Below are 23,203 nucleotides of genomic sequence, written 5' to 3'. Positions count from 1 at the left end.
GGTTTTGGGGGTCCCGTTTTGGTTTTGGGCTCACAGACGCTGACGCCGCTCCCGGGGAGGTTTTAATGGTCCGGTCCCGTTACAGCCGAAACGCCACGGCCCCGCCCCTTTGCCCTCCCCAGTGACGTCATAAAGGAGGGCGGAGCCTATTTCGCCCCGCCCCCCCGGGCTCCGTGCCGCCCCTCCCCCCTCCCCTCCCCCCATCGCGGCCCACGGCTCCCCCCGCCCCTCCCCCCCTGCCCAGGGAGGGGGCGGAGCCACAGAGATCCCGCCCACTGTGAAGAGGCCACGCCCCCAGAGCGAGGCCACGCCCCCAGGGGGGAGGGGCGGTCCTGAGTGAGGCTGGGGGAGGGGGAGGAGCTTCAGAGTAAAACCAGAGCAAAGTGGGAGCAACCCCGGAGTAACCTTGGGGTAAAGTGAGAGTAACAGTGGAGTAACCCCAGAGTAGCGTGGGGGTAGCCCTGGAGTGAAACTTCACCTCGGAGTAAAGGGGGAGTAACCCCAGAGTATCCAGTGAGGGGAGACGTGTCTCTTGTGGGTGGGCTGGGAGTAACCCCGGAGTAATCGGTGAGTAACGTCTGTTCAAGGGCTGAGTAACTTCCAAGTAAAGACTGGGCAACTTCTGAGTAACCTCCGAGTAAAGGCTGAGTAATGTCTGTGAAGAAGGCTGAGCAACCTCTGAGTAAAGGCCGAGCAATGTCCATTCGAGGGCTGAGTAAGCTCCGAGTAAAGGCTGAGGCAGCTCCGAGCAGGGGCTGAGCGAGCGCGGGAAGCGCCGAGTAAGGGCGGAGTAAGCGCAGAGCAAAGGCAAAAAGGATCCAAGCACCCGGAGTAAGGTGTGAGGAAGGTAAGAGTAAGGTGTGAGCAGCGCCAAAGGACCCAAAACAACCCAGCAAGGGGGAGCTGAGCAAGGCTGGAGTGAGGAGCTGAGTAAATCTGGAGTAAGTCTGGAGTAAATTCCGCCGGCAAGTCCTGAGTCCCTCAAAGGCTGAGTTGGAGCCGAGGCCCCACCCTGGCCGTGAGTAACTCTGGAGTAAAGTCTGAGTAAGAATCGAGTCCGGAGCAACCTCAATGTGAGACCGGAGGAGGCTCTGAGTAAGAACCTGCAGTAACTCAGGAGTAACCAAGAGCAGGAGCGAGAGGAGGCTGAGTAACCCTGGAGTAAGGCTGGAGTAGGGCAGGGGTGGCCCAGAGCGGGGCCTGAGCTGCCTTGGAGTAAAGTCTGAGTAACCCTGGAGTAACCACAGAGTAAAGACGGCCCAACCTTGGAGTAAAGTCTGACTAAGCCTGGAGTAACTACGGAGTGAAGTGGGTCCAGCCTTGGAGTAAAGTCTGAGTAACCTTGGAGTGGAAAGGGCCCAACCCCGAGTAACCCTGGAGTAAAGCACGAATAACCTCCGAGCACACGCCCCTCCCCCCACTCCCCTTTAGGCCCCGCCCCTTTTTGGCCCCTCCCCTTTAGGCCCCACCCCCTTTAGGCCCCTCCCATTTAGGCCCCGCCCCGGCGGGGGGAGGGGCCGATATAGACTCTGATTTATAATATTGCCTTGAAAAAATAAAACTCGACGTAAATCGGGGGGGGAAGAACCCCCCAAAAAATGGGGGGGGACCCCAAAAAATAGGGAGGGGACCCCAAAAAATGGGGAGGGGACCCCAAAAAATGGGGGGGGACACCCCAAATTCCACCCCCCCACAATGGGGGTCCCAGTGAAACCCCCCCCCCCCAAAATCCAGCAGCAGTTCCTTGGGGGGTGTTGGGGTTTTTTGGGGGGTCAGCAGTCCAAGGACCCCCCTGACCCCTTCATGAGGAGTTTTGGGGTGTCCCCAAAGTCCTGGAGGTTTTTTTGGGGGGGACCCCAGCCCCGATTTTGGGGGGTCCTTGGGGGAAACGCAGCAGCGATCCGGGGGCTGTGGGGAGAGGAAAGAGTTAAAAAAAGGAACCCAAAAAGATGAAAATTCACCCCCAAAATTTATCCCCTCCCTGAAATTGTTGGGGGGGGTCTGAACCCCAAATTTTAAATGGGGCTGGTCCGGTTTTGGGAGATCCCAAAATTCCAAGGGGGAAGGTCCTGAATTTTTATAATTTTGGGGATTTTTAGGGGGGGTTTGGGGGTCATTCCCCAATGATGCCCCCCCCCCCACACACACATATTTTGGGATCCCAGATTTTGGGGGGCTGATCCTAAATGTTGAGATTTTGGGGGAGCTGATCCCCGATTTTGGGGGGCTGATCCCAAATTTTGAGATTTCGGAGGGGCTGATCCCCGATTTTGGGGGGCTGATCCCAAATTTTGAGATTTTGGGGGGCTGATCCCCGATTTCGGGGGGCTGATCCCAAATTTTGAGATTTTTGGGGGGTCTGATCCCAGATTTTGGGGGGGGGGGGGGGGGGGGGGGCCTCACCTGCTTAACATCAGAATTCGGTGTCGAGCACCCGGAAGGCGGAAGAACCTGTAGGGGAAAAAATGGGTCAGAAAACCCCACAAAAAAAAAACCCAAAATCACCTCAAAAAAAACCCAAAATCACCTGAAAAAAGCCTGAAAATACTTCAAAAATAACCTCCAAACCACCTCAAAACTACCTCTTAAACACACCAAAAATACCCCAAAAACCGCCTCAAAAAACCCCCCCAAAATCATCTCAAAAAAAACCCCAAAACTCCTTAAAAATGTACCATAAACACCCCCCAAAAAACCCCAAAACCACCTCAAAAAAACCCCAAAACCCCTTAAATATACCCCCTAAACACCCCCCCAAAAAAACCAAACCAGAATCACCTCAAAAATAACCCAAAATCACATTTAAAAAAAATGAAATCACCTCAAAAATTACCCCAAAAATCCCCCAAAACAACCCCAAATAACCCCCCAAAAAATCCCCAAAATCACCTCAAAAAACCCCCAAAATCCCCCCAAAACACCCCAAGAATCAGGGCGTGGTTTCAGGAGGTTTTTGGGGTTCAGGTGTTTGTGGGGTCCCACCTGTGGGGGGCAGGGGTTTTTGGGGTTTCAGGATTTGGGGTTCGGGATTTGGGGTTCAGGATTTTGGGGGTTCAGGTGTTTTTGGGGTTCAGGGTTTTTGGGGTCCCACCTGTGGGGAGCAGGAGTTTTTGGGGTTCAGGGTTTTTGGGGTTCAAAGGTTTTTGGGGATCAGGTGTTTTTGGGGTCCCACCTGTGGGGTTCAGGATTTGGGGTTCAGGTGTTTTGGGGTTCAGGGGTTTTGGGGTCCCACCTGTGGGGGGCAGGGGCCCCGTGCGCAGCCCCGGCTCCTTCTGCAGCTGGATCTCCTTCAGCGCGAAGATGGACGTGGCTGGGGGGGGGCGGGGAAACCCCAAATCAAGGGGCGTGGCCAGCACAAGCCACACCCCCAGAAAACCACACCCCTTATTTGCATAACCACACCCACCTGCTGTTAACCCACACCCAGACAGCCCCACCCACAGCACAGCTTCACCCATGGAAGCGCCCAATCCAGATAAGCCCCGCCCACTCTAAGCCACACCCACTCTGAGCTCCACCCTCTCAATGTCCCACCCCCAAAGCCCCCACCCATGTGAAGCCCCTCCCCCAATGACCACACCCATTAAGCCCCGCCCCACTGTGCTCCACCCTTCCAAGGCTCCGCCCCCAGTGCCACACCCACACGAAGCTCCACCCCTGTGCCACACCCATTTGAGTCTCCTCCCCCAGTGCCACACCCATCCCAATGCCCCACCCCAAACTCTTCCCCATTGGCACCACCCTCCCCATGCCACACCCACACCCTCATTAAGACGCACCCCCAGTGCCACACCCATGGAAACTCCACCCCAATTGCAGCCCCACCCCATTGCCACACCCACACAAAATCCCGCCCCATTTTCAAACCCTCACAAAGCTCCATCCCCAGTGCCACACCCATGCAAAGCCCCGCCCCCCATTGCCACACCCTCACCAAGCTCCACCCCCAGTGCCACACCCATGTGAAACCCCGCCCCAAACCCCACACACCACCCTCCCAATGCCCCACCCATGTGAAGCCCCGCCCCAGCACCACACCCATGGAAACTCCGCCCCCCATTGCCACAAACCATCAAAGCCCCGCCCCCATTACCACACCCCTCATGAAGCCCCTGCCTCCAGCGCCACACCCATTGAAGCTCCGCCCCCAGTGCCGCACCCATTGAAGCTCCGCCCCCAGTGCCACACTCATCGAAGCTCCACCCCCCAGTGCCACACCCATTGAAGCTCCGCCCCCAGGGTCACACCCATTGAAGCTCCGCCCCCAGTGTCACGCCCATTGAAGCTCCGCCCCCAGTGCTGCACCCATTAAAGCTCCGCCCCCAGTGCCACACCCATTGAAGCTCCGCCCCCAGTGCCACACCCACATGAAAATCCTCCCCCAACCCCACCCCACTGGCACCACCCTGCCAATGCCCCACCCACATGAAGCCCCACCCCAATGCCACACCCATGCAAACCCCCGCCCTCAGTGCCACACCCCGGCAAGCCCCGCCCCCTCAGCCCCTCCCCCCCAGGCCCCGCCCACTCACTGTCGGGCAGGTTGCCGACGCGCGGCCCCAGGCAGCTGAAGAACCGGTGTCCCATGGCCTCCGCCGCCGGCACCCGCCGCCGCCCCTCAAACTGCCCCGCCCCCGTCAGGCCACGCCCACGCGTGGGACACGCCCACAAATGGGCGTGGCTACGCCAAACCCCGCCCCGCCCTTCAGAGGGGCGTGGCTGCAGCCCCACCCCCTCCCCGGGAGCCACGCCCATGGAGGGAGGGGTGGAGTCATCGGGGGTGTGGTCACAGGGGGCGGGGCCAGCACAGGCCACGCCCAGCTCACCTGCAGCAGCTGCCCCAGGAGGTCGGCGCCGTCCTCGTCCAACCTGAGGGGACAATGAGGGGACAAAGGGGACTCAGGAGCCACCAACGCACCCGGGGGACGGGGGGAGCGCACGGGGACAGAGGGACACCCACAGGGACAGAGGGACACCCCAGGGGACAGAGGGACACCCCAGGGGACAGGAACACCCCATAGGGGACAGGGACACCCCAGGGGACACCCACAGGGGGACAGGGACACCCACAGGGGACAAAGGGACACCCCATGGGACACCCCAGGGGACAGGTGCCATTCCATGGGACAGGTGCCACCACTATGGGACACCCCAGGGGACAGGCCGCCACCCCACGGGACAGGTGTCACCACGGCCCAGGTGCCACTCACGTGCCACCACTATGGGACAGGTGCCACCCGCATGGGACAGCCCACGGGACAGGTGCCACCCCCGTGGGACACACAAAAGGACAAGCGCCACCCACGTGCCACCCCACAGGACAGGTGCCACCTTATGGGACAAAGCACAGGTGTCACCCCACGGGACACGTGCCAGCCCAGGTGCCACCTCCCGTGCCCATGTGCCACCCCGCTGTCCCCTCACTGTCCCCTGTCTGTCTGTCCCCCGCTGTGCCTGTCTGTCCCCTGTCTCTCCCTCTGTCTGTCCCCTGTCTGTCTGTCCCTGTCTGTCTGTCCCCTGTCTGTCTGTCCCTTCCCTGTCCCCTGTCTGTCCTGTCTGTCCCTGTCTCGTCTGTCTGTCCCTGTCTGTCCTGTCTGTCCCTGTCTGTCTCATCTGTCTGTCCCCCTCTCTGTCTGTCTGTCCCCCTCCATCCCCTCTGTGTCCTCCGTCTGTTCACACCGTCTGTCCTCACTGTCCCCTGTCTGTCCCTTCTGTCCCGTCTGTCCCCCTGTCTGTCTGTCCCCTCCCTGTCCCTGTCTGTCCCCCTGTCTGTCCCCGCTGTGTCTGTCTGTCTGTCCCTGTCTGTCTGTCCCTTCCCTGTCCCCTGTCTGTCCCTGTCCTGTGTCTGTCCCCTCCCTGTCCCTGTCCTGTGTCTGTCCCCTCCCTGTCCCCACTGTGTCTGTCTGTCCCCCTGTCTGTCCCTTCCCTGTCCCCTGTCTGTCTGTCCCCCCTGTCTGTCCCCTCCCTGTCCCCTCCCCGTCCCCCGTCCGTCTGTCCCCCTCCCTGTCCCCTGTCTGTCTGTCCCCACTGTGTCCGTCTGTCCGTCTGTCCGTCCGTGTCCCGCTGTGTCCGTCCCGGACCGTGGCGCGTGCTGCCGCAGCCCCTCGGGCGGGTACAGGGGGTATTTGTGTGCCCGGAACTCGGCGTTGGCACCGATGCCCGGCCACGTCTCCTCCGTCGGGGTCCCTGAGGGGGGGGCACGGGGTGGGGAGAAGGGGTCAGAGCCCCCAAAATTACCCCCAAACCCCCCACATTTACCCCAAACCCCCAAAATTACCCCAAACCCCCCAGAGTTTCCCCAAACCCCCAAAATTACCCCAAACCCCCAAAATTACCCCAAACCCCCCAGAGTTTCCCCAAACCCCCAAAATTACCCCAAACCCCCCACATTTACCCCAAACCCCCAAAATTACCCCAAACCCCCTCAGATTTACCCCAAACCCCCCAAAATTACCCCAAACCCCCCAGAATTACCTCAAACCCCCCAAAATTACCCCAAACCCCCCAGATTTACCCCAAAACCCCCCAAAATTACCCCAAACCCCCCAGATTTACCCCAAACCCCCAGAGTTACCCCAAACCCCCCCGGATTTACCCAAACCCCCCAAATTTACCCCAAACTCCCCCGGATTTTCCCAAATCTGCCCGAATTCTCCTGGATTTGCCCCAAATCCTGCCCAGATTTGCCCGATTTTCCCCCAAACCCCCCCCAAGATTTTTCCTAAATTCCCCCAAATCCCCCCAGATTTCTCCAAATTTCCCCCAACACCCCCCAGATTTGCCCCAAATCCCCTTGGATTTGCCCCATAACCCCCCAAAGATTTTCCCCAAATTCCCCCAAACCCCCCCAAATTTCCCCCATATTTCCCCCAAATCCCCCACCCCAGATGTACCCAAACCCCCAAGGATTTTCCCCCAAACCCCCCCGGATTTCCCCCAAACCCCCCAATTTTCCCAAACCCCCCAATTTTCCCAATCCCCCCAATTTTCCCAAACCCCTCAATTTTCCCAATCCCCCCAATTTTCCCGAACCCCCCAATTTTCCCAATCCCCCAATTTCCCCAAACCCCCCAATTTTCCCAGACCCCCCAATTTCCCAATCCCCCCAATTTTCCCAAACCCCCCAATTTTCCCAATCCCCCCAATTTTCCCAAACCCCCCCAATTTTCCCAATCCCCCCAATTTTCCCGAACCCCCCCAATTTTCCCGAACCCCCCAATTTTCCCAAACCCCCCAATTTTCCCAGACCCCCCAATTTTCCAATCCCCCCCAATTTTCCCGAACCCCCCCAATTTTCCCGAACCCCCCAATTTTCCCGAACCCCCCAATTTTCCCAGACCCCCCAATTTTCCCAATCCCCCCAATTTTCCCGATCCCCCCAATTTTCCCAGACCCCCCAATTTTCCCAATCCCCCCAATTTTCCCGATCCCCCCAATTTTCCCGAACCCCCCAATTTTCCCAATCCCCCCAATTTTCCCAATCCCCCCAATTTTCCCGATCCCCCCAATTTTCCCGAACCCCCCCAATTTTCCCGAACCCCCCGTTTTTCCCCCCGGACGCACCGAGCAGGCGGAAGATGAAATGCAGCTGCTCCTCCACTGTGGCCCCGGGGAACAGCGGCCGCCCCGTCACCATCTCCGAGAAGATGCAGCCGACCCCCCTGCCAGGGACACCCCAAAATTACCCCAAAAACACCCCCAAAGTTACCCCAAAATTACACCAAAACACCCCCAAAGTTACCCCAAAAAAAACCCCCAAAGTTACCCCAAAAACCCCCCAAAGTTACCCCAAAAAAAAACCCCAGTTACCCCAAAATTACTCCAAAAAAACCCCAGTTACCCCAAAATTACCCCAAAAAAACCCCAAAATTACCCCAAAAACACCCCAAAGTTACCCCAAAAAACCCCCCAAATTACCCTCAAAAAACCCCAAAGTTACCCCAAAATCACCCCAAAATTACCCCAAAAAAACCCCAAAGTTACCCCAAAAATCCCCAAAGTTACCCCAAAAAAAACCCCCAAAGTTACCCCAAAATTACCCCCAAAAAACCCCCAAAGTTACCCCAAAATTACCCCCAAAACCCCCAAAGTTACCCCAAAATTACCCCCCAAAAAAACCCCAAAATTACCCCAAAAAACCCCCCAAAGTTACCCCAAAATTACACCAAAATCACCCCCAAAGTTACCCCAAAATTACCCCCCAAAAAAACCCCAAAGTTACCCCAAAAAACCCCCAAAGTTACCCCAAAATTACCTCAAAAAAAAACCCCAAAGTTACCCCCAAAGCTCCAAACCATCCCAGTAAATCCCAGTGAATCCAGTCCATCTCAGTGCCCATCCCAGTAAATCCCAGTGCCCATCCCAGTAAATCCCAGTGAATCCCAGTGCCCATCCCAGTAATTCCCAGTGCCCCCAGTGCCCCCAGTGCCCATCCCAGTGGATCCCAGTGCCCCCAGTGTCCCTCCCAGTCCCTCCCAGTGCTCCCAGTGCCCACCACATGTCGATCTGGGTGCTGTACTCGGTGGAGCCCAGCAGGATGTGCCCATCCCAGTGCCCCCAGTGCCCATCCCAGTGAATCCCAGTAAATCCCAGTGCCCATCCCAGTGCCCATCCCAGTAAATCCCAGTGCCCCCAGTGCCCATCCCCGTGCCCATCCCAGTGCCCACCACACGTCGATCTGGGTGCTGTACTCAGTGGATCCCAGCAGGATGTGCCCATCCCAGTGCCCCCAGTGCCCCTCCCAGTGAATCCCAGTAAATCCCAGTGCCCCCAATGCCCATCCCCGTGCCCATCCCGGTGCCCCACCACATGTCGATCTGGGTGCTGTACTCCGTAGATCCCAGCAGGATGTGCCCATCCCAGTGCCCCCAGTGCCCATCCCAGTGAATCCCAGTCCCTCCCAGTCCCTCCCAGTGCCCCCAGTAAATCCCAGTGCCCCCAGTGCCCATCCCAGTAAATCCCAGTGCCCCCAGTGCCCATCCCCGTGCCCATCCCGGTGCCCACCACATGTCGATCTGGGTGCTGTACTCGGTGGAGCCCAGCAGGATGTGCCCATCCCAGTGCCCCCAGTAAATCCCAGTGCCCCCAGTGCCCATCCCAGAGCTTCCAGTGCCCATCCCAGTAATTCCCAGTCCCTCCCAGTGCCCCCAGTGCCCATCCCAGTGCCCCCAGTGCCCATCCCCGTGCCCATCCCAGTCCCTCCCAGTGCCCCCAGTGCCCATCCCAGTGCCCCCAGTGCCCCCAATGCCCATCCCCGTGCCCATCCGGTGCCCACCACATGTCGATCTGGGTGCTGTACTCCGTAGATCCCAGCAGGATGTGCCCATCCCAGTGCCCCCAGTGCCCATCCCAGTAAATCCCAGTCCCTCCCAGTCCCTCCCAGTGCCCCCAGTGCCCATCCCAGTGCCCCCCAGTGCCCCCAATGCCCATCCCCGTGCCCATCCCGGTGCCCACCACATGTCGATCTGGGTGCTGTACTCCGTGGATCCCAGCAGGATGTCGGGCGGGCGGTACCACAGCGTCACCACCTCGCTCGAGAACGTCTTGGTGGGGATGGACTTGGCACGGGCCAGGCCTGGGGGGCACCAAGTGGGGTCAGGGGGGGCAAAAATGGGGCTGGGGGGCACAAAGTGGGGTATGGGGGGGGTAAAAAATGGGGCTGGGGGGGCATGAAATGGGGTCGGGGGGGCATGAAATGGGGGGGGCAAAATGGGGCTGGGGGCAAAAAAAATGGGGTATGAGGGGGTAAAAATGGGTCGGGGGGGCAGAAAATGGGGTTGGGGGGCAAAAATGGGGCTGGGGGGGCAGAAAATGGGGTATGGGGGGGTAAAAAATGGGGCTGGGGGGCACAAAGTGGGGGTCAGGGGGGGTAAAAAATGGGGCTGGGGGGGCAGAAAATGGGGTTTGGGGAGACAAAATAGGGTATAAGGGGATAAAAAATGGGGTATGGGGGAGTAAAAATGGGGCTGGGGGGCATGAAATGGGGTCGGGGGGCAAAAATGGGGTTGGGGGCAAAAAATGGGGTATGGGGGGGTAAAAAATGGGGCTGGGGGTCAGAAAATGGGGTCGGGGGGGGCAAAAATGGGGCTGGGGAGCAGAAAATGAGGTATGGGGGGGTAAAAAAATGGGGCTGGGGGGGCAGAAAATGGTGTCAGGGAGGGTACAAAATGGGGCTGGGAGGCAGAAAATGGGGTGTGGGGGGTAAAAAATGGGGCTGGGGGACATGAAATGGGGTCAGGGGGGGGCACAAAGTGGGTCGAGGGGGCAGAAAATGGGGTCCTGAGAGGGTTTGAGGAGTTTTGAGGAATTTTTTGGGGTCCCAGGGAGGTTTTAGGGGTCCTAGGTGAGGTTTTTTGGGGGGTCCCAGGTGAGGTTTTTGGGGTGCCCTGACTGAAATCTGCCAGCTTGAGGTCACCCCAATGGCTGAGCAGATCCTGGAAAGGTTTATGGGGTTTTTTGGGGGGGGTTTATGGTTTTCTGAAGGGGTTTTGGGGTGCCAGGAGAGGTTTATGGGATTTTTGGGGGATTTTATGGGGTTCTGATGGGGTTTTGGGGAGGTTTTTGGGGTCCCAGGTGAGGTTTTTGGGGTCCCGGGTGAGGTTTTTGGGGTTTTTGGGGTCCCGGGTGAGGTTTTCGGGGTTTTTTGGGGTCCCAGGTGAGGTTTTTGGGGGTGCCGGGTGAGATTTTTGGGGTTTTTGGGGTGCCGGGTGAGGTTTTGGGGGTCCTAGGTGAGGTTTTTGGGGTCCCAGGTGAGGTTTTTGGGGGTGCCGGGTGAGGTTTTTGGGGTGCCACGTGAGGTTTTTGGGGTGCCCAGGTGAGGTTTTTGGGGTCCCAGAGAGGTTTTGGGGGTCCCAGGTGAGGTTTTTGGGGTCCCAGGTGAGGTTTTCGGGGTTTTTGGGGTGCCAGGGAGGTTTTTGGGGTGCCAGGGGGGTTTTTGGGGTGCCAGGGAGGTTTTTGGGGTGCCCAGACCGAAATCCGCCAGCTTGAGGTCCCCCCGGCGGCTGAGCAGGAGGTTCTGGGGTTTGAGGTCGCGGTGCAGAACCTTGTGACGGTTGACAGAAGGCGAGACCGCGCAGCAGCTGGAACAGGAACAGCTGGACAGACAGACAGGGTCAGACAGTCAGACAGACAGACAGACAGAGACCGTGCAGCAGCTGGAACAGGAACAGCTGGACAGACAGACAGGGTCAGACAGACAGACAGACAGGGTCAGACAGACAGACAGGGTCAGACAGACAGGGACAGACAGGGACAGACAGGGACAGACAGACAGACAGAGACCGCGCAGCAGCTGGAACAGGAACAGCTGGACAGACAAACAGGGTCAGACAGACAGACAGACAGACAGACACACAAACAGGGACAGACAGACAGACAGACAGGGACAGACAGGGACAGACAGACAGACACACAAACAGGGACAGACAGACAGACAGACACACAAACAGGGACACACAGACAGACAGACAGACAGGGACAGACAGACAGACAGAGACTCTGCAGGAGCTGGAACAGGAACAGCTGCACCCAAAAACAGGGGTCAGACAGACAGACAGACAGGGACAGACAGACAGACAGGGACCGCGCAGCAGCTGGAACAGGAACAGCTGCACCCGAAAACACGGGTCAGACAGACAGACAGACAGGGACAGACAGACAGACAGACAGGGACAGACAGACAGACAGACAGACAGGGACAGACAGACAGACAGGGACAGACAGACAGAGACAGACGGGGGACCACCCCAGGACAATCCCAGTCCCTCTGTGGCTCCTAAACCTCCCTGGGAAATACCAGAAACCCCAAACCCCCCCAAAATCCCATAAAAGCCCCAAATCCCCTCACCCTGACGTTGTGCACGTCGATAATCCCAAAAATCCCCAAAATTCCCCCCAAAATCCACCCTAAATCTCCCCAAAATTACCCCAAAATTTACCCAAACACCCCAAAACCCCAAAATTCCCCACAAAAAAAACCCCAAAATCCCATAAAAACCCCAAACCCCTCACTCTGACGTTGTGCATGCTGATAACCCCAAAAAATCCCCAAAATTCCCCCAAAATCCTCCCTAAATCTCCCCAAAATCACCCCAAAATTTACCCAAACACCCCAAAACCCCCAAAACTCCCCCAAACACCCCAAAACCCCCAAAATTCCATTAAAATACCCAAAAAAAACCCCAAATACCCAAAAAAACCCCAAAATCCCATAAAAACCCCAAAGCCTCACCCTGACGTTGTGCATGCTGATGACCCCAAAACTCCCCCAAATCCCACTAAAATCCCCCAAAATCTTCCCAAAATGCACCCTAAATCTCCCCAAAATCCTCCCAAAATTTTACCCAAACCCCCCAAAAACCCCAAAAATTCCCCCAAAACCACCAAAATTTCCCAAAATCCCCAAAATCCCATAAAAAACCCCAAATCCCCTCACCCTGACGTTGTGCATGCTGATGACCCCAAAAATCCCCCCAAAATCCACCCTAAATCTCCCCAAAATCCTCCAAAAAATTTACCCAAACACCCCAAAATCCCCAAAATTCCCCCCAAAACCCCCAAAATCCCATAAAAAACCCCAAAATCCCATAAAAAAACCCCAAACCCCTCACCCTGACGTTGTGCATGCTGATGACGTTCCCACAATCGTCCAGGTACTGCTTCAGGTCCCGGTCCTGGGCGGAGCAGAAAAATCCCAAATTTTGGGGGGAATTTTGGGGGTTTTTGGGGGGAATTTTGGGGTTTTTGGGGGTGTTTGGGTAAATTTTGGGGGATTTTGGGGAGATTTAGGGTGGATTTTGGGGGGAATTTTGGGGATTTTTGGGGTTATTGGCGTGCACGTCAGGGTGAGAGGATTTGGGGTTTTTTATGGGATTTTGGGGTTTTGGGGGGAATTTTGGGGGTTTTTGGGGTGTTTGGGTAAATTTTGGGTGGATTTTGGGAGATTTAGGGTGGATTTTGGGGGGGAATTTTGGGGATTTTTGGGGTTATCGGCAGGCACAACGTCGGGGTGAGGGGTTTGAAGGATTTCTGGGATTTTGGGGGTAATTAATTTTGGGGATTTTGGGAGGTTTTGGGTGGATTTTGGGGGATTTTGGGGAGATTTGGGGGATTTGGGGGTGATTTAGGGTGGATTTTGGGGTGAATTTGGGGTGATTTCACGGTGAATTTGGGATGAGTTTGGGGTGAATTTTGGATGGATTTTGGGGTGATTTTGGGGTGGATTTTGGGGTGGATTTTGGGGTGAATTTGGGGCGATTTCACGGTGAATTTGGGATGGATTTTGGGGTGACTTTGGGGTGAAATTTGGGATTATTTTGGGGAGATTTTGGTGTGGATTTTGGGGTGAATTTTAGGGTGATTTTGGGGTGAATTTTGGGGTGGATTTTGGGGTGATTCAGCATGGATTTTGGGGTGAATTTGGGTGGATTTGGGGGTGATTTTGGGGTGGATTTTGGGGTGAATTTGGGGCGATTTCACGGTGAATTTTGGATGGATTTTGGGGTGATTTGGGATGGATTTTTGGGGTGAATTTTAGGGTGATTTCGGGGTGAATTTGGGGTGGATTTTGGGGTGATTTGGGATAGATTTTAGGGTGATTTGGGATGGATTTTGGGGTGAATTTTGGGGTGGATTTTGGGATGATTTGAGGTGACTTTGGGGTGATTTGTGATGGATTTGGGGGTGAATTTGGGATGGATTTTGGGAAATTTTGGTGTGGATTTCGGGGTGAATTTTAGGGTGATTTGGGGGTGATTTTGGGGTGGATTTTGGGGTGATTTGGGATGGATTTTGGGGTGAATTTGGGTCGATTTCACAGTGAATTTGGGATGATTTTGGGGTGAATTTTGGATGGATTTGGGGTGACTTTGGGGTGAAATTTGGGATTATTTTGGGTGGATTTTGGGGTGGATTTTGGGGTGAATTTGGGGTGATTTCACAGTGAATTTGGCATGATTTTGGGGTGATTTGGGCTGGATTTTGGGGAGATTTTGGTGTGGATTTCAGGGTGAATTTTAGGGTGGTTTGGGGGTGATTTTGGGGTGATTTAGGGTGGATTTTGGGGTGAATTTTGGGATGGATTTGGGGTGACTTTGGGGTGAAATTTAGGATTATTTTGGGCGGATTTTGGTGTGAATTTCGGGGTGAATTTTAGGGTGATTTGGGGGTGATTTGGGCTGGATTTTGGGATGAATTTTGGGATGGATTTTGGGGTGACTTTGGGGTGAAATTTGGGATTATTTTGGGTGGATTTTGGGGTGAATTTGGGGTGATTTCACGATGAATTTGGGATGGATTTTGGGGTGATTTGGGATGGATTTCGGGGTGAATTTTGGGATGGATTTTGGGGTGACTTTGGGGTGACATTTGGGATCCTTTTGGGGTGATTTTGGGGTGATTTTGGGGCTCACCAGGTACTCGAAGACCAGCGTCAGGCACTGCGGCGTGTGCACGATGTCGTGCAGCGTCACCACGTTGGCGTGCTTGAGATCCCGCAGCAGGGACACTGCGGGGACACGGGGACATTGGGGACATTGGGGACACAGCGGGGACATTGGGGACATAGCAGGGACATTGGGGACATTGGGGACACGGCAGGGACATTGGGGACACAGCGGGGACACAGCGGGGACATTGGGGACATTGGGGACACGGCGGGGACATTGGGGACACAGCGGGGACACAGCGGGGACATTGGGGACATTGGGGACACAGCGGGGACATTGGGGACATAGCAGGGACATTGGGGACATTGGGGACATTGGGGACATTGGGGACACGGCGGGGACATTGGGGACACGGCGGGGACATTGGGGACATTGGGGACATTGGGGACATTGGGGACACGGCGGGGACATTGGGGACACAGCGGGGACACAGCGGGGACATTGGGGACATTGGGGACACAGCGGGGACACAGCGGGGACATTGGGGACACGGCGGGGACACAGCGGGGACATTGGGGACATTGGGGAGACGGCGGGGACATTGGGGACACAGCGGGGACATTGGGGACATTGGGGACACAGCAGGGACACAGCGGGGACATTGGGGACCCTCAATGTCCCCCCAATGTCCCCTGAGTCCCACCACGTCCCCTCCGTGTCCCCTCGTCCCCGCTGTGTCCCCAAATGTCCCGTGTCCTTCCGTGTACCCGATGTCCCCCTGTCCCCAATGTTCCCGCAGCCCCCTCTATGTCCTGCAATGTCCCCAATGTCCCCACCCTCTCTGATGGCCGTGCAGGCTGTGTCCCCCCGATGTCCCCCCAGTGTCCCCAAAACCCCCAATGTCCCCCTGATGTCCCCAATGTCCCCAGGGTGTCCCCAATGTCCCCACCCTCTGAGACGGCCGTGCAGGCTGCGTTCCCCCAGTGTCCCCGATGTCCCCAATGTCCCCTCAGTGTCCCCACCCTCTCTGATGGCCATGCAGGCTGTGTCTCCCCGATGTCCTCCCAATGTCCCCCCAGTGTCCCCAATGTCCCCCCAGTGTCCCCAATGTCCCCTCAGTGTCCCCAATGTCCCCAACGTCCCCACCCTCTCTGACAGCCGTGCAGGCTGTGTCTCCCCAGTGTCCCCAATGTCCCCAATGTCCCCCCAGTGTCCCCAATGTCCCCTCAGTGTCCCCCCAGTGTCCCCAATGTCCCCAATGTCCCCCCAGTGTCCCCAGTGTCCTCAGTGTCCCCACCCTCTCTGATGGCCGTGCAGGCTGTGTCCCCCCAGTGTCCCCAATGTCCCCAATGTCCCCAGTGTCCCCAATGTCCCCCCAATGTCCCCAATGTCCCCAATGTCCCCACCCTCTCTGATGGCCGTGCACGGCGCCCCCCTCCTCGTGCTCCAGCCGGATTTCCTTCAGCGCCACCAGGTTCTCGGTCAGCTTGCTGCGGCCCTTGTACACCGTGGCGTAGGTGCCCTGGGGACATTGGGGACATTGGGGACATCATCAGGGACACCTGTACACCGTGGCGTAGGTGCCCTGGGGACAGTGGGGACATTGGGGACACCGTCAGGGACACCTGTACACCGTGGCGTAGGTGCCCTGGGGACATTGGGGACATTGGGGACATCATCAGGGACATCAGGGACACATTGGGGACATCATCAGGGACACATTGGGGACATCAGGGACACCTGTACACCGTGGCGTAGGTGCCCTGGGGACATTGGGGACATCATCAGGGACACATTGGGGACATCAGGGACACATTGGGGACATCATCAGGGACATCAGGGACACACTGGGGACATCAGGGACATGGGGACATCATCAGGGACACCTGTACACTGTGGCGCAGGTGCCCTGGGGACATTGGGGACATCATCAGGGACACATTGGGGACATCAGGGACACATTGGGGACATCATCAGGGACATCAGGGACACATTGGGGACATCAGGGAAATGGGGACATCATCAGGGACATCAGGGACACTTTGGGGACATCATCAGGGACACCTGTACACCGTGGCGTAGGTGCCCTGGGGACAATGGGGACATCATCAGGGACACATTGGGGACATGGGGACATCAGGGACACATTGGGGACACCGCCAGGGACACCTGTACACCATGGCGTAGGTGCCCTGGGGACAGTGGGGACATTGGGGACACCGTCAGGGACACCTGTACACCGTGGCGTAGGTGCCCTGGGGACAGGGGGACATTGGGGACATCAGGGACACATTGGAGACACAGTGGGGACATCCTCAGGGACACCTGTACACCGTGGCGTAGGTGCCCTGGGGACATTGGGGACATTGGGGACATCATCAGGGACACATTGGGGACATGGGGACATCAGGGACACATTGGGGACATCAGGGACACCTGTACACCGTGGCGTAGGTGCCCTGGGGACATTGGGGACATCATCAGGGACACATTGGGGACATCAGGGACACATTGGGGACATCATCAGGGACATCAGGGACACACTGGGGACATCAGGGACATGGGGACATCATCAGGGACACCTGTACACTGTGGCGCAGGTGCCCTGGGGACATTGGGGACATCATCAGGGACACATTGGGGACATCAGGGACACATTGGGGACATCATCAGGGACATCAGGGACACATTGGGGACATCAGGGAAATGGGGACATCATCAGGGACATCAGGGACACTTTGGGGACATCATCAGGGACACCTGTACACCGTGGCGTAGGTGCCCTGGGGACAATGGGGACATCATCAGGGACACATTGGGGACATGGGGACATCAGGGACACATTGGGAACACCGCCAGGGACACCTGTACACCATGGCGTAGGTGCCCTGGGGACAGTGGGGACATTGGGGACACCGTCAGGGACACCTGTACACCGTGGCGTAGGTGCCCTGGGGACAGGGGGACATTGGGGACATCAGGGACACATTGGAGACACAGTGGGGACATCCTCAGGGACACCTGTACACCGTGGCGTAGGTGCCCTGGGGACATTGGGGACATTGGGGACATCATCAGGGACACATTGGGGACATGGGGACATCAGGGACACATTGGGGACATCAGGGACACCTGTACACCGTGGCGTAGGTGCCCTGGGGACATTGGGGACATCATCAGGGACACATTGGGGACATCAGGGACACATTGGGGACATCATCAGGGACATCAGGGACACACTGGGGACATCAGGGACATGGGGACATCATCAGGGACACCTGTACACTGTGGCGCAGGTGCCCTGGGGACATTGGGGACATCAGGGACACATTGGGGACATCAGAAATACATTGGGGACACACTGGGGACATCATCAGGGACACCTGCACACCGTGGCACACGTGCCCTGGGGACAGGGGGACACTGGGGACATGGGGACATCAGGGACACATTGGGGACATCGTCAGGGTCATCAGGGACACCTGTACACCTTGGCGTAGGTGCCCTGGGGACATCAGGGACATGGGGACATCATCAGGGACATCAGGGACACATTGGGGACATCAGGGACACACTGGGGACATCATCAGGGACACCTGTACACCGTGGCGTAGGTGCCCTGGGGACATTGGGGACATCAGAAATACATTGGGGACATCATCAGGGACACCTGTACGCCGTGGCGTAGGTGCCCTGGGGACATGGGACATCATCAGGGACACATTGGGGACATCAGAAATACATTGGGGACACATTGGGGACATCATCAGGGACAGCTGCACACCGTGGCGTAGGTGCCCTGGGGACATTGGGGACATTGGGGACATGGGGACACTGGGGACATGGGGACATCAGGGTCATCATCAGGGACACCACCAGGGACAGCAGGGACACTGGAGGGGACATCAGAGGGGACACAGGGACATCACAGCCATGGAGGGGACACGGAGGAGACACAGCTGACACAAATCACAGGTGACACAGGTGACAGGTGGCACACAGGGTGACACACAGGTGACACACAAGGTGACACAGGTGACACTCAGGTGACACAGGTGACAGGTGACACACAGGTGACACGGGTGACACGGGTGACACACAGGTGACACAGGTGACACACAGGTGACAGGTGACACAGGTGACACACAGGTGACACAGGTGACACGGGTGACACGGGTGACACACAGGTGACACACATGTGACACAGGTGACACACAGGGTGACAGGTGACACAGGTGACACACAGGTGACACACAGGTGACACAGGTGACACACAGGACACACAGGTGACACAGAGGGTGACACACAGGTGACACACAGTGACACAAACAGATGACACAGTGACACAGGTGACACAGGTGACACACAGGTGACACAGAGGTGACACAGTGACACAGCTGACACAAATCACAGGTGACACAGGTGACACAGGTGACACAGGTGACACACAGGGTGACACGGGTGACAGGTGACACAGTGACACGGGTGCTGCCTCACCTCTCCCAGTTTGTCCAGTTTCACGTACGTCTCCAATTTCCCGAAGCCGATTTCAGACTGGGGGGGATGAGGGGAGAGGGGACCCCGTTACTGGGAGAGCCGGGAGACCCCACCCCCGCTCGGTACTGGTTTATACTGGTCTATACTGGTCCATACTGGTCTATATTGGTCCATACTGGTTTATACTGGTTTATACTGGTCTGTACTGGTCCATACTAGTCCATACTGGTTTATACTGGTCTATATTGGTCCATACTGGTTTATACTGGTCTGTACTGGTTTATACTGGTCTGTACTCGTCTATATTGGTCCATACTGGTTTATACTGGTTTATACTGGTTCATACTGGTTCATACTGGTTTGTACTGGTCTATATCGGTCCATACTACTTTATACTGGTCTGTACTGCTCTATACTGGTCTATACCGGTTTATACTGGTCTATAATGGTCTGTACTGGTCTATACTGGTCCGTACTGGTCTATACTGGTCTGTACTAGTCTGTACTGGCCTGTGCTAGTCTGTACTGGTCTATAATGGTTTGTACTGGTCTGTACTGGTTTATACTAGTCCATACTAGTCTGTACTGGTCTGTACGGGTCTGTACTGGTCTGTACTGGACTATAATGGTCTGTACTGGTCTGTACTGGTCTGTACTGGTCTGTACTGCTCTATACTGGTTTATACTGGTCTATATTGCTCCATACTGGTCCATACTGGTCCATACTGGGACGCACCAGGGAGACGCGGCGCAGGCGGCGGCTCAGGGGCCCCGGCAGCCCCAGCCCCCCCTCGGGCAGGCGGGTGTCAGCGGGCAGGGACAGGCGCTTGGTGACATCCTGGGGACAGGGACAGCGTGACCAGTCCATCCCAGTGCTCCCAGTTCATCCCAGTTCAGCCCAGTCCATCCCAGTGCCCTCCCAGTTCATCCCAGTGCCCCCCAGTTCAGCCCCAGCCCCCCCTCGGGCAGGCGGGTGTCAGCGGGCAGGGACGGGCGCTTGGTGACATCCTGGGGACAGGGACAGCGCGACCAGTTCAGCCCAGTTCATCCCAGTGCTCCCAGTTCATCCCAGTGCCCTCCCAGTTCAGCCCAGTGCTCCCAGTTCATCCCAGTCCATCCCAGTTCAGCCCAGTCCATCCCAGTGCTCCCAGTTCATCCCAGTTCAGCCCAGTCCATCCCAGTGCCCTCCCAGTTCATCCCAGTGCCCCCCAGTTCAGCCCCAGCCCCCCCTCGGGCAGGCGGGTGTCAGCGGGCAGGGACGGGCGCTTGGTGACATCCTGGGGACACAAGGGACACCGGGATGGACCCAGTGCTCCCAGTGCCCTCCCAGTTCAGACCAGTTCATCCCAGTGTCATCCCAGTGCTCCCAGTTCAGCCCCAGCCCTCCCCTCTCAGGCAGGGACAGGCACTTGGTGACATCCTGGGGACAGGGGACAGCTCACACCAGTGCTCCCAGTGCCCTCCCAGTGCTCCCAGTGCCCTCCCAGTATCCCGCCACTCCTCCCAGTATCCCCAGTGCCCCAGTCCCTCCCAGTGCTCCCAGTCCCCCCCAGTCTCTCCCAGTCCCTCCCAGTCCCTCCCAGTATCCCCAGTATCCCCACTCCCCATAGTTTTCCACTCCCCCCAGTCTCTCCCAGTCCCCCCAATGCTCCCAGTCCCTCCCAGTCCCCCCCAGTCCCTCCCAGTGCTCCCAGTCCCCCCCACTCCCCCCAGTCCCCCCAGTATCCCCAGTATCCCCACTCCCCATAGTTTTCCACTCCCCCCAGTCCCCCACAGTCCCTCCCAGTCCTCCCAGTCCCTCCCAGTATCCCCAGTCCCATTCCCAGTCCCTCCCAGTCCCTCCCAGTCCCCCCAGTCCCCCCGGTCCCCCGGTCCCACCAGTCCCATTCCCAGTCCCTCCCAGTATCCCCAGTCCCCCCAGTCCCTCCCAGTCCCCCCAGTCCCTCCCAGTCGCATTCCCAGTCCCTCCCAGTATCCCCAGTCCCTCCCAGTCCCCCCGGTTCCCGGTCCCACCTCGCAGGCTCCGTGCCGCGGGTGCTGCCGCAGCCTCACGGGTGACGCCACCTCCTCCGAGGATGTCCCCGAGGGGGGGTCGCTCTCCCCGTCCGACCCCATCCGGGCCTCGTCCCCCCCCGGCTCTGGGGGCACACAGGGGGGGTCAGGGACCCCAAAATATCCCAAAAATACCCCAAAATTACCAAAAAATACCCCAAAATTACCCAAATCCCCCCAAAACCTCCCCCCTGTCCGACCCCATCCGGGCCTTGTCCCCCCCCCCCGAATCTGGGGGCACAAAAGGGGGGTCAGGAACCCCAAAATATCCCCAAACCACCCCAAAATACCCAAAACCCACCCCAAAATACCCCAAAATACCCCCAAAACCTCCCCCCTGTCCGACCCCATCTGGGCCTCTGGGGGCACACAGGGGGGGTCAGGAACCCCAAAATATCCCAAAACACCCCCAAAAAAAAAAAACCCCAAACTCAAGGGACCCCTTGGGACTCCGCAGTGTCCCCAAACTGTCCCCAAAACCCTCCCATGTCACCAATGTCCCCCTCCATGTCCCCAAGGACCCCCAATGTCCCCCCAAAATGTCCCCAAGGAGCCCTCGGGTGTCCCCAAGAGCCCCCCAGACCCCAGGACCCCCCAAAATCCCCCCCAAAATCCCCCCAAATCCCCCCCAAATCCCCCCCGCGATGTCCCCAAAGGTCCCCAGGGGTGCCACCCTGTGCCACCCTGTGCCACCCTGTGCCCCCCCCCCGGTTTGGGGACAGGGAGGTGACACGGGGACAGGGCACAGGTGGTGGCACCGGGGACAGGTGGTGGCACCTGGGGGGGGCACAGGGGACAGGACACGGGGACAGATGGACGGACACCGGGGGGGGGCACAGGGGACAGATGGACAGGAGGGGACAGGGGGGGACCCCCAGCTCTTAAAGGGGCCGCGTCCTGCTGGAGGGGGGGTGGTCTTAAAGGGACAGGTACCCCAAAATGTGCCCCCCCCTCCCCAGCTTCTTAAAGGGACAGCCACCCTTTTAAAGGGATAGGTATGCTCTTAAAGGGACAGGCACCTCCAAAAATGTGCCCCCCCCCCCCCAGGTTCTTAAAGGGACAGCCACCCTTTTAAAGGGATAGGTATCCTCTTAAAGGGACAGGCACCCCAAAATGTGCCTGCCCAACTTCTTAAAGGTACAGGTACCCCGTAAAAAGGCCAGGTACCCTCTTAAAGGAACAGGCACCATCTTAAAGGGACAGGCATCCTCTTAAAGGGACAGGCATCCTCTTAAAGGGATATGCACCATCAAAGCAGGCTAGGTACTCTCTTAAAGGGACAGGCACCCCCTTAAAGGGACGGACACCCTCTTAAAGGGACAGGTACGCTCTTAAAGGGACAGGCACCCCCTTAAAGGGACGGACACCCTCTTAAAGGGACAGGTACGCTCTTAAAGGGACAGGTACGCTCTTAAAGGGACAGGCACCCCCTTAAAGGGACGGACACCATCTTAAAGGGACAGGTACGCTCTTAAAGGGACAGGAACGCCCCAATCTCCTTCCCACCACCCCCAAAGCTTTTAAAGGGCCAGGCACTTCCAACCCGCACCGTCTTAAAGGGCCAGGTCCCCACTTTGTAGGGGCGGGGCCGGCTCCGGGGGGGGCGGGGCCAGCTCCGGGGGGGGCGGGGCTCCCCTTAAAGGGCCAGCGCTCACCGCTGTCGCTGCCGGTGCCATCGCGGGGGTCCCCCCCCAGGGCCTTGTCGGGGGCGCGGCCGCCCCGCAGCGTCATGGAAAGCTGCCGCTTGATCTTCTTCATCCGGTCCATGGCCCTGCCCTGCGGGCACCTGAACGTGGGCACGGCTGGCACACCTGGGCACAGCCTCAACACCTGGGGTCACCGCACACCCGAGTGCCCGGCACAGCTGGGCACAGCCGGGCACAGCTGGGCACCTGAACTCGCTGCACACCTGAGGGTGCCACAGCTGGGGCCACCCTGCACACCTGGGGTCACCGCACGCCTGAGTGCCCGGCACACCTGGGCACACCTGGGCACAGCCTCAGTACCTGGGGGCAACTGCGTATCTGAGCCGTGGGCACAGCTGGGCATACCTGGAGCCGCTCTACACACCTGGGCAAAGGTGGGGTCACCGGACACCTGAGTGCCCTGCACACCTGGGCACCTCTGGGCACAGCTGGGGCCACACTGAACACCTGGGACCGACCCTGAACACCCGGGCAGCCCCTGCCCACCGTGCCCATCTGGGCACACCGGGCGTCACTGCACACCTGAGCGCCTCCTGCACACCTGGGCACCCCCTGCACACCTGG

The 23,203-nt window shown here is 57.9% G+C and overlaps 1 protein-coding gene across 1 annotated transcript; it reads right to left on the bottom strand.

Moving 5' to 3' along the window:
- Positions 1–44: 44 nt before the first annotated feature.
- On the bottom strand, positions 45–23,159 carry LOC134434514 (cyclin-dependent kinase 16-like). Its single transcript, XM_063183166.1, is given in 19 exon segments — positions 45–1,908; positions 2,404–2,451; positions 3,233–3,310; positions 4,533–4,623; positions 4,827–4,869; positions 6,081–6,186; positions 7,564–7,661; positions 9,454–9,574; positions 10,969–11,053; positions 11,055–11,093; positions 12,609–12,671; positions 14,409–14,503; positions 15,791–15,818; positions 15,820–15,906; positions 18,882–18,938; positions 19,618–19,719; positions 20,895–21,019; positions 22,589–22,709; positions 22,940–23,159. Coding segments are annotated over 18 exon segments (1,572 nt in total). The 5' UTR covers positions 23,135–23,159; the 3' UTR covers positions 45–1,908; positions 2,404–2,413.
- Positions 23,160–23,203: the final 44 nt, after the last annotated feature.

The sequence above is a fragment of the Melospiza melodia genome, unplaced genomic scaffold (genome assembly GCF_035770615.1).
Source record: "Melospiza melodia melodia isolate bMelMel2 unplaced genomic scaffold, bMelMel2.pri scaffold_370, whole genome shotgun sequence".
NCBI classification, from domain to species: Eukaryota; Metazoa; Chordata; class Aves; order Passeriformes; family Passerellidae; genus Melospiza; species Melospiza melodia.
This window is presented reverse-complemented; position numbering and strand designations above follow the sequence as displayed.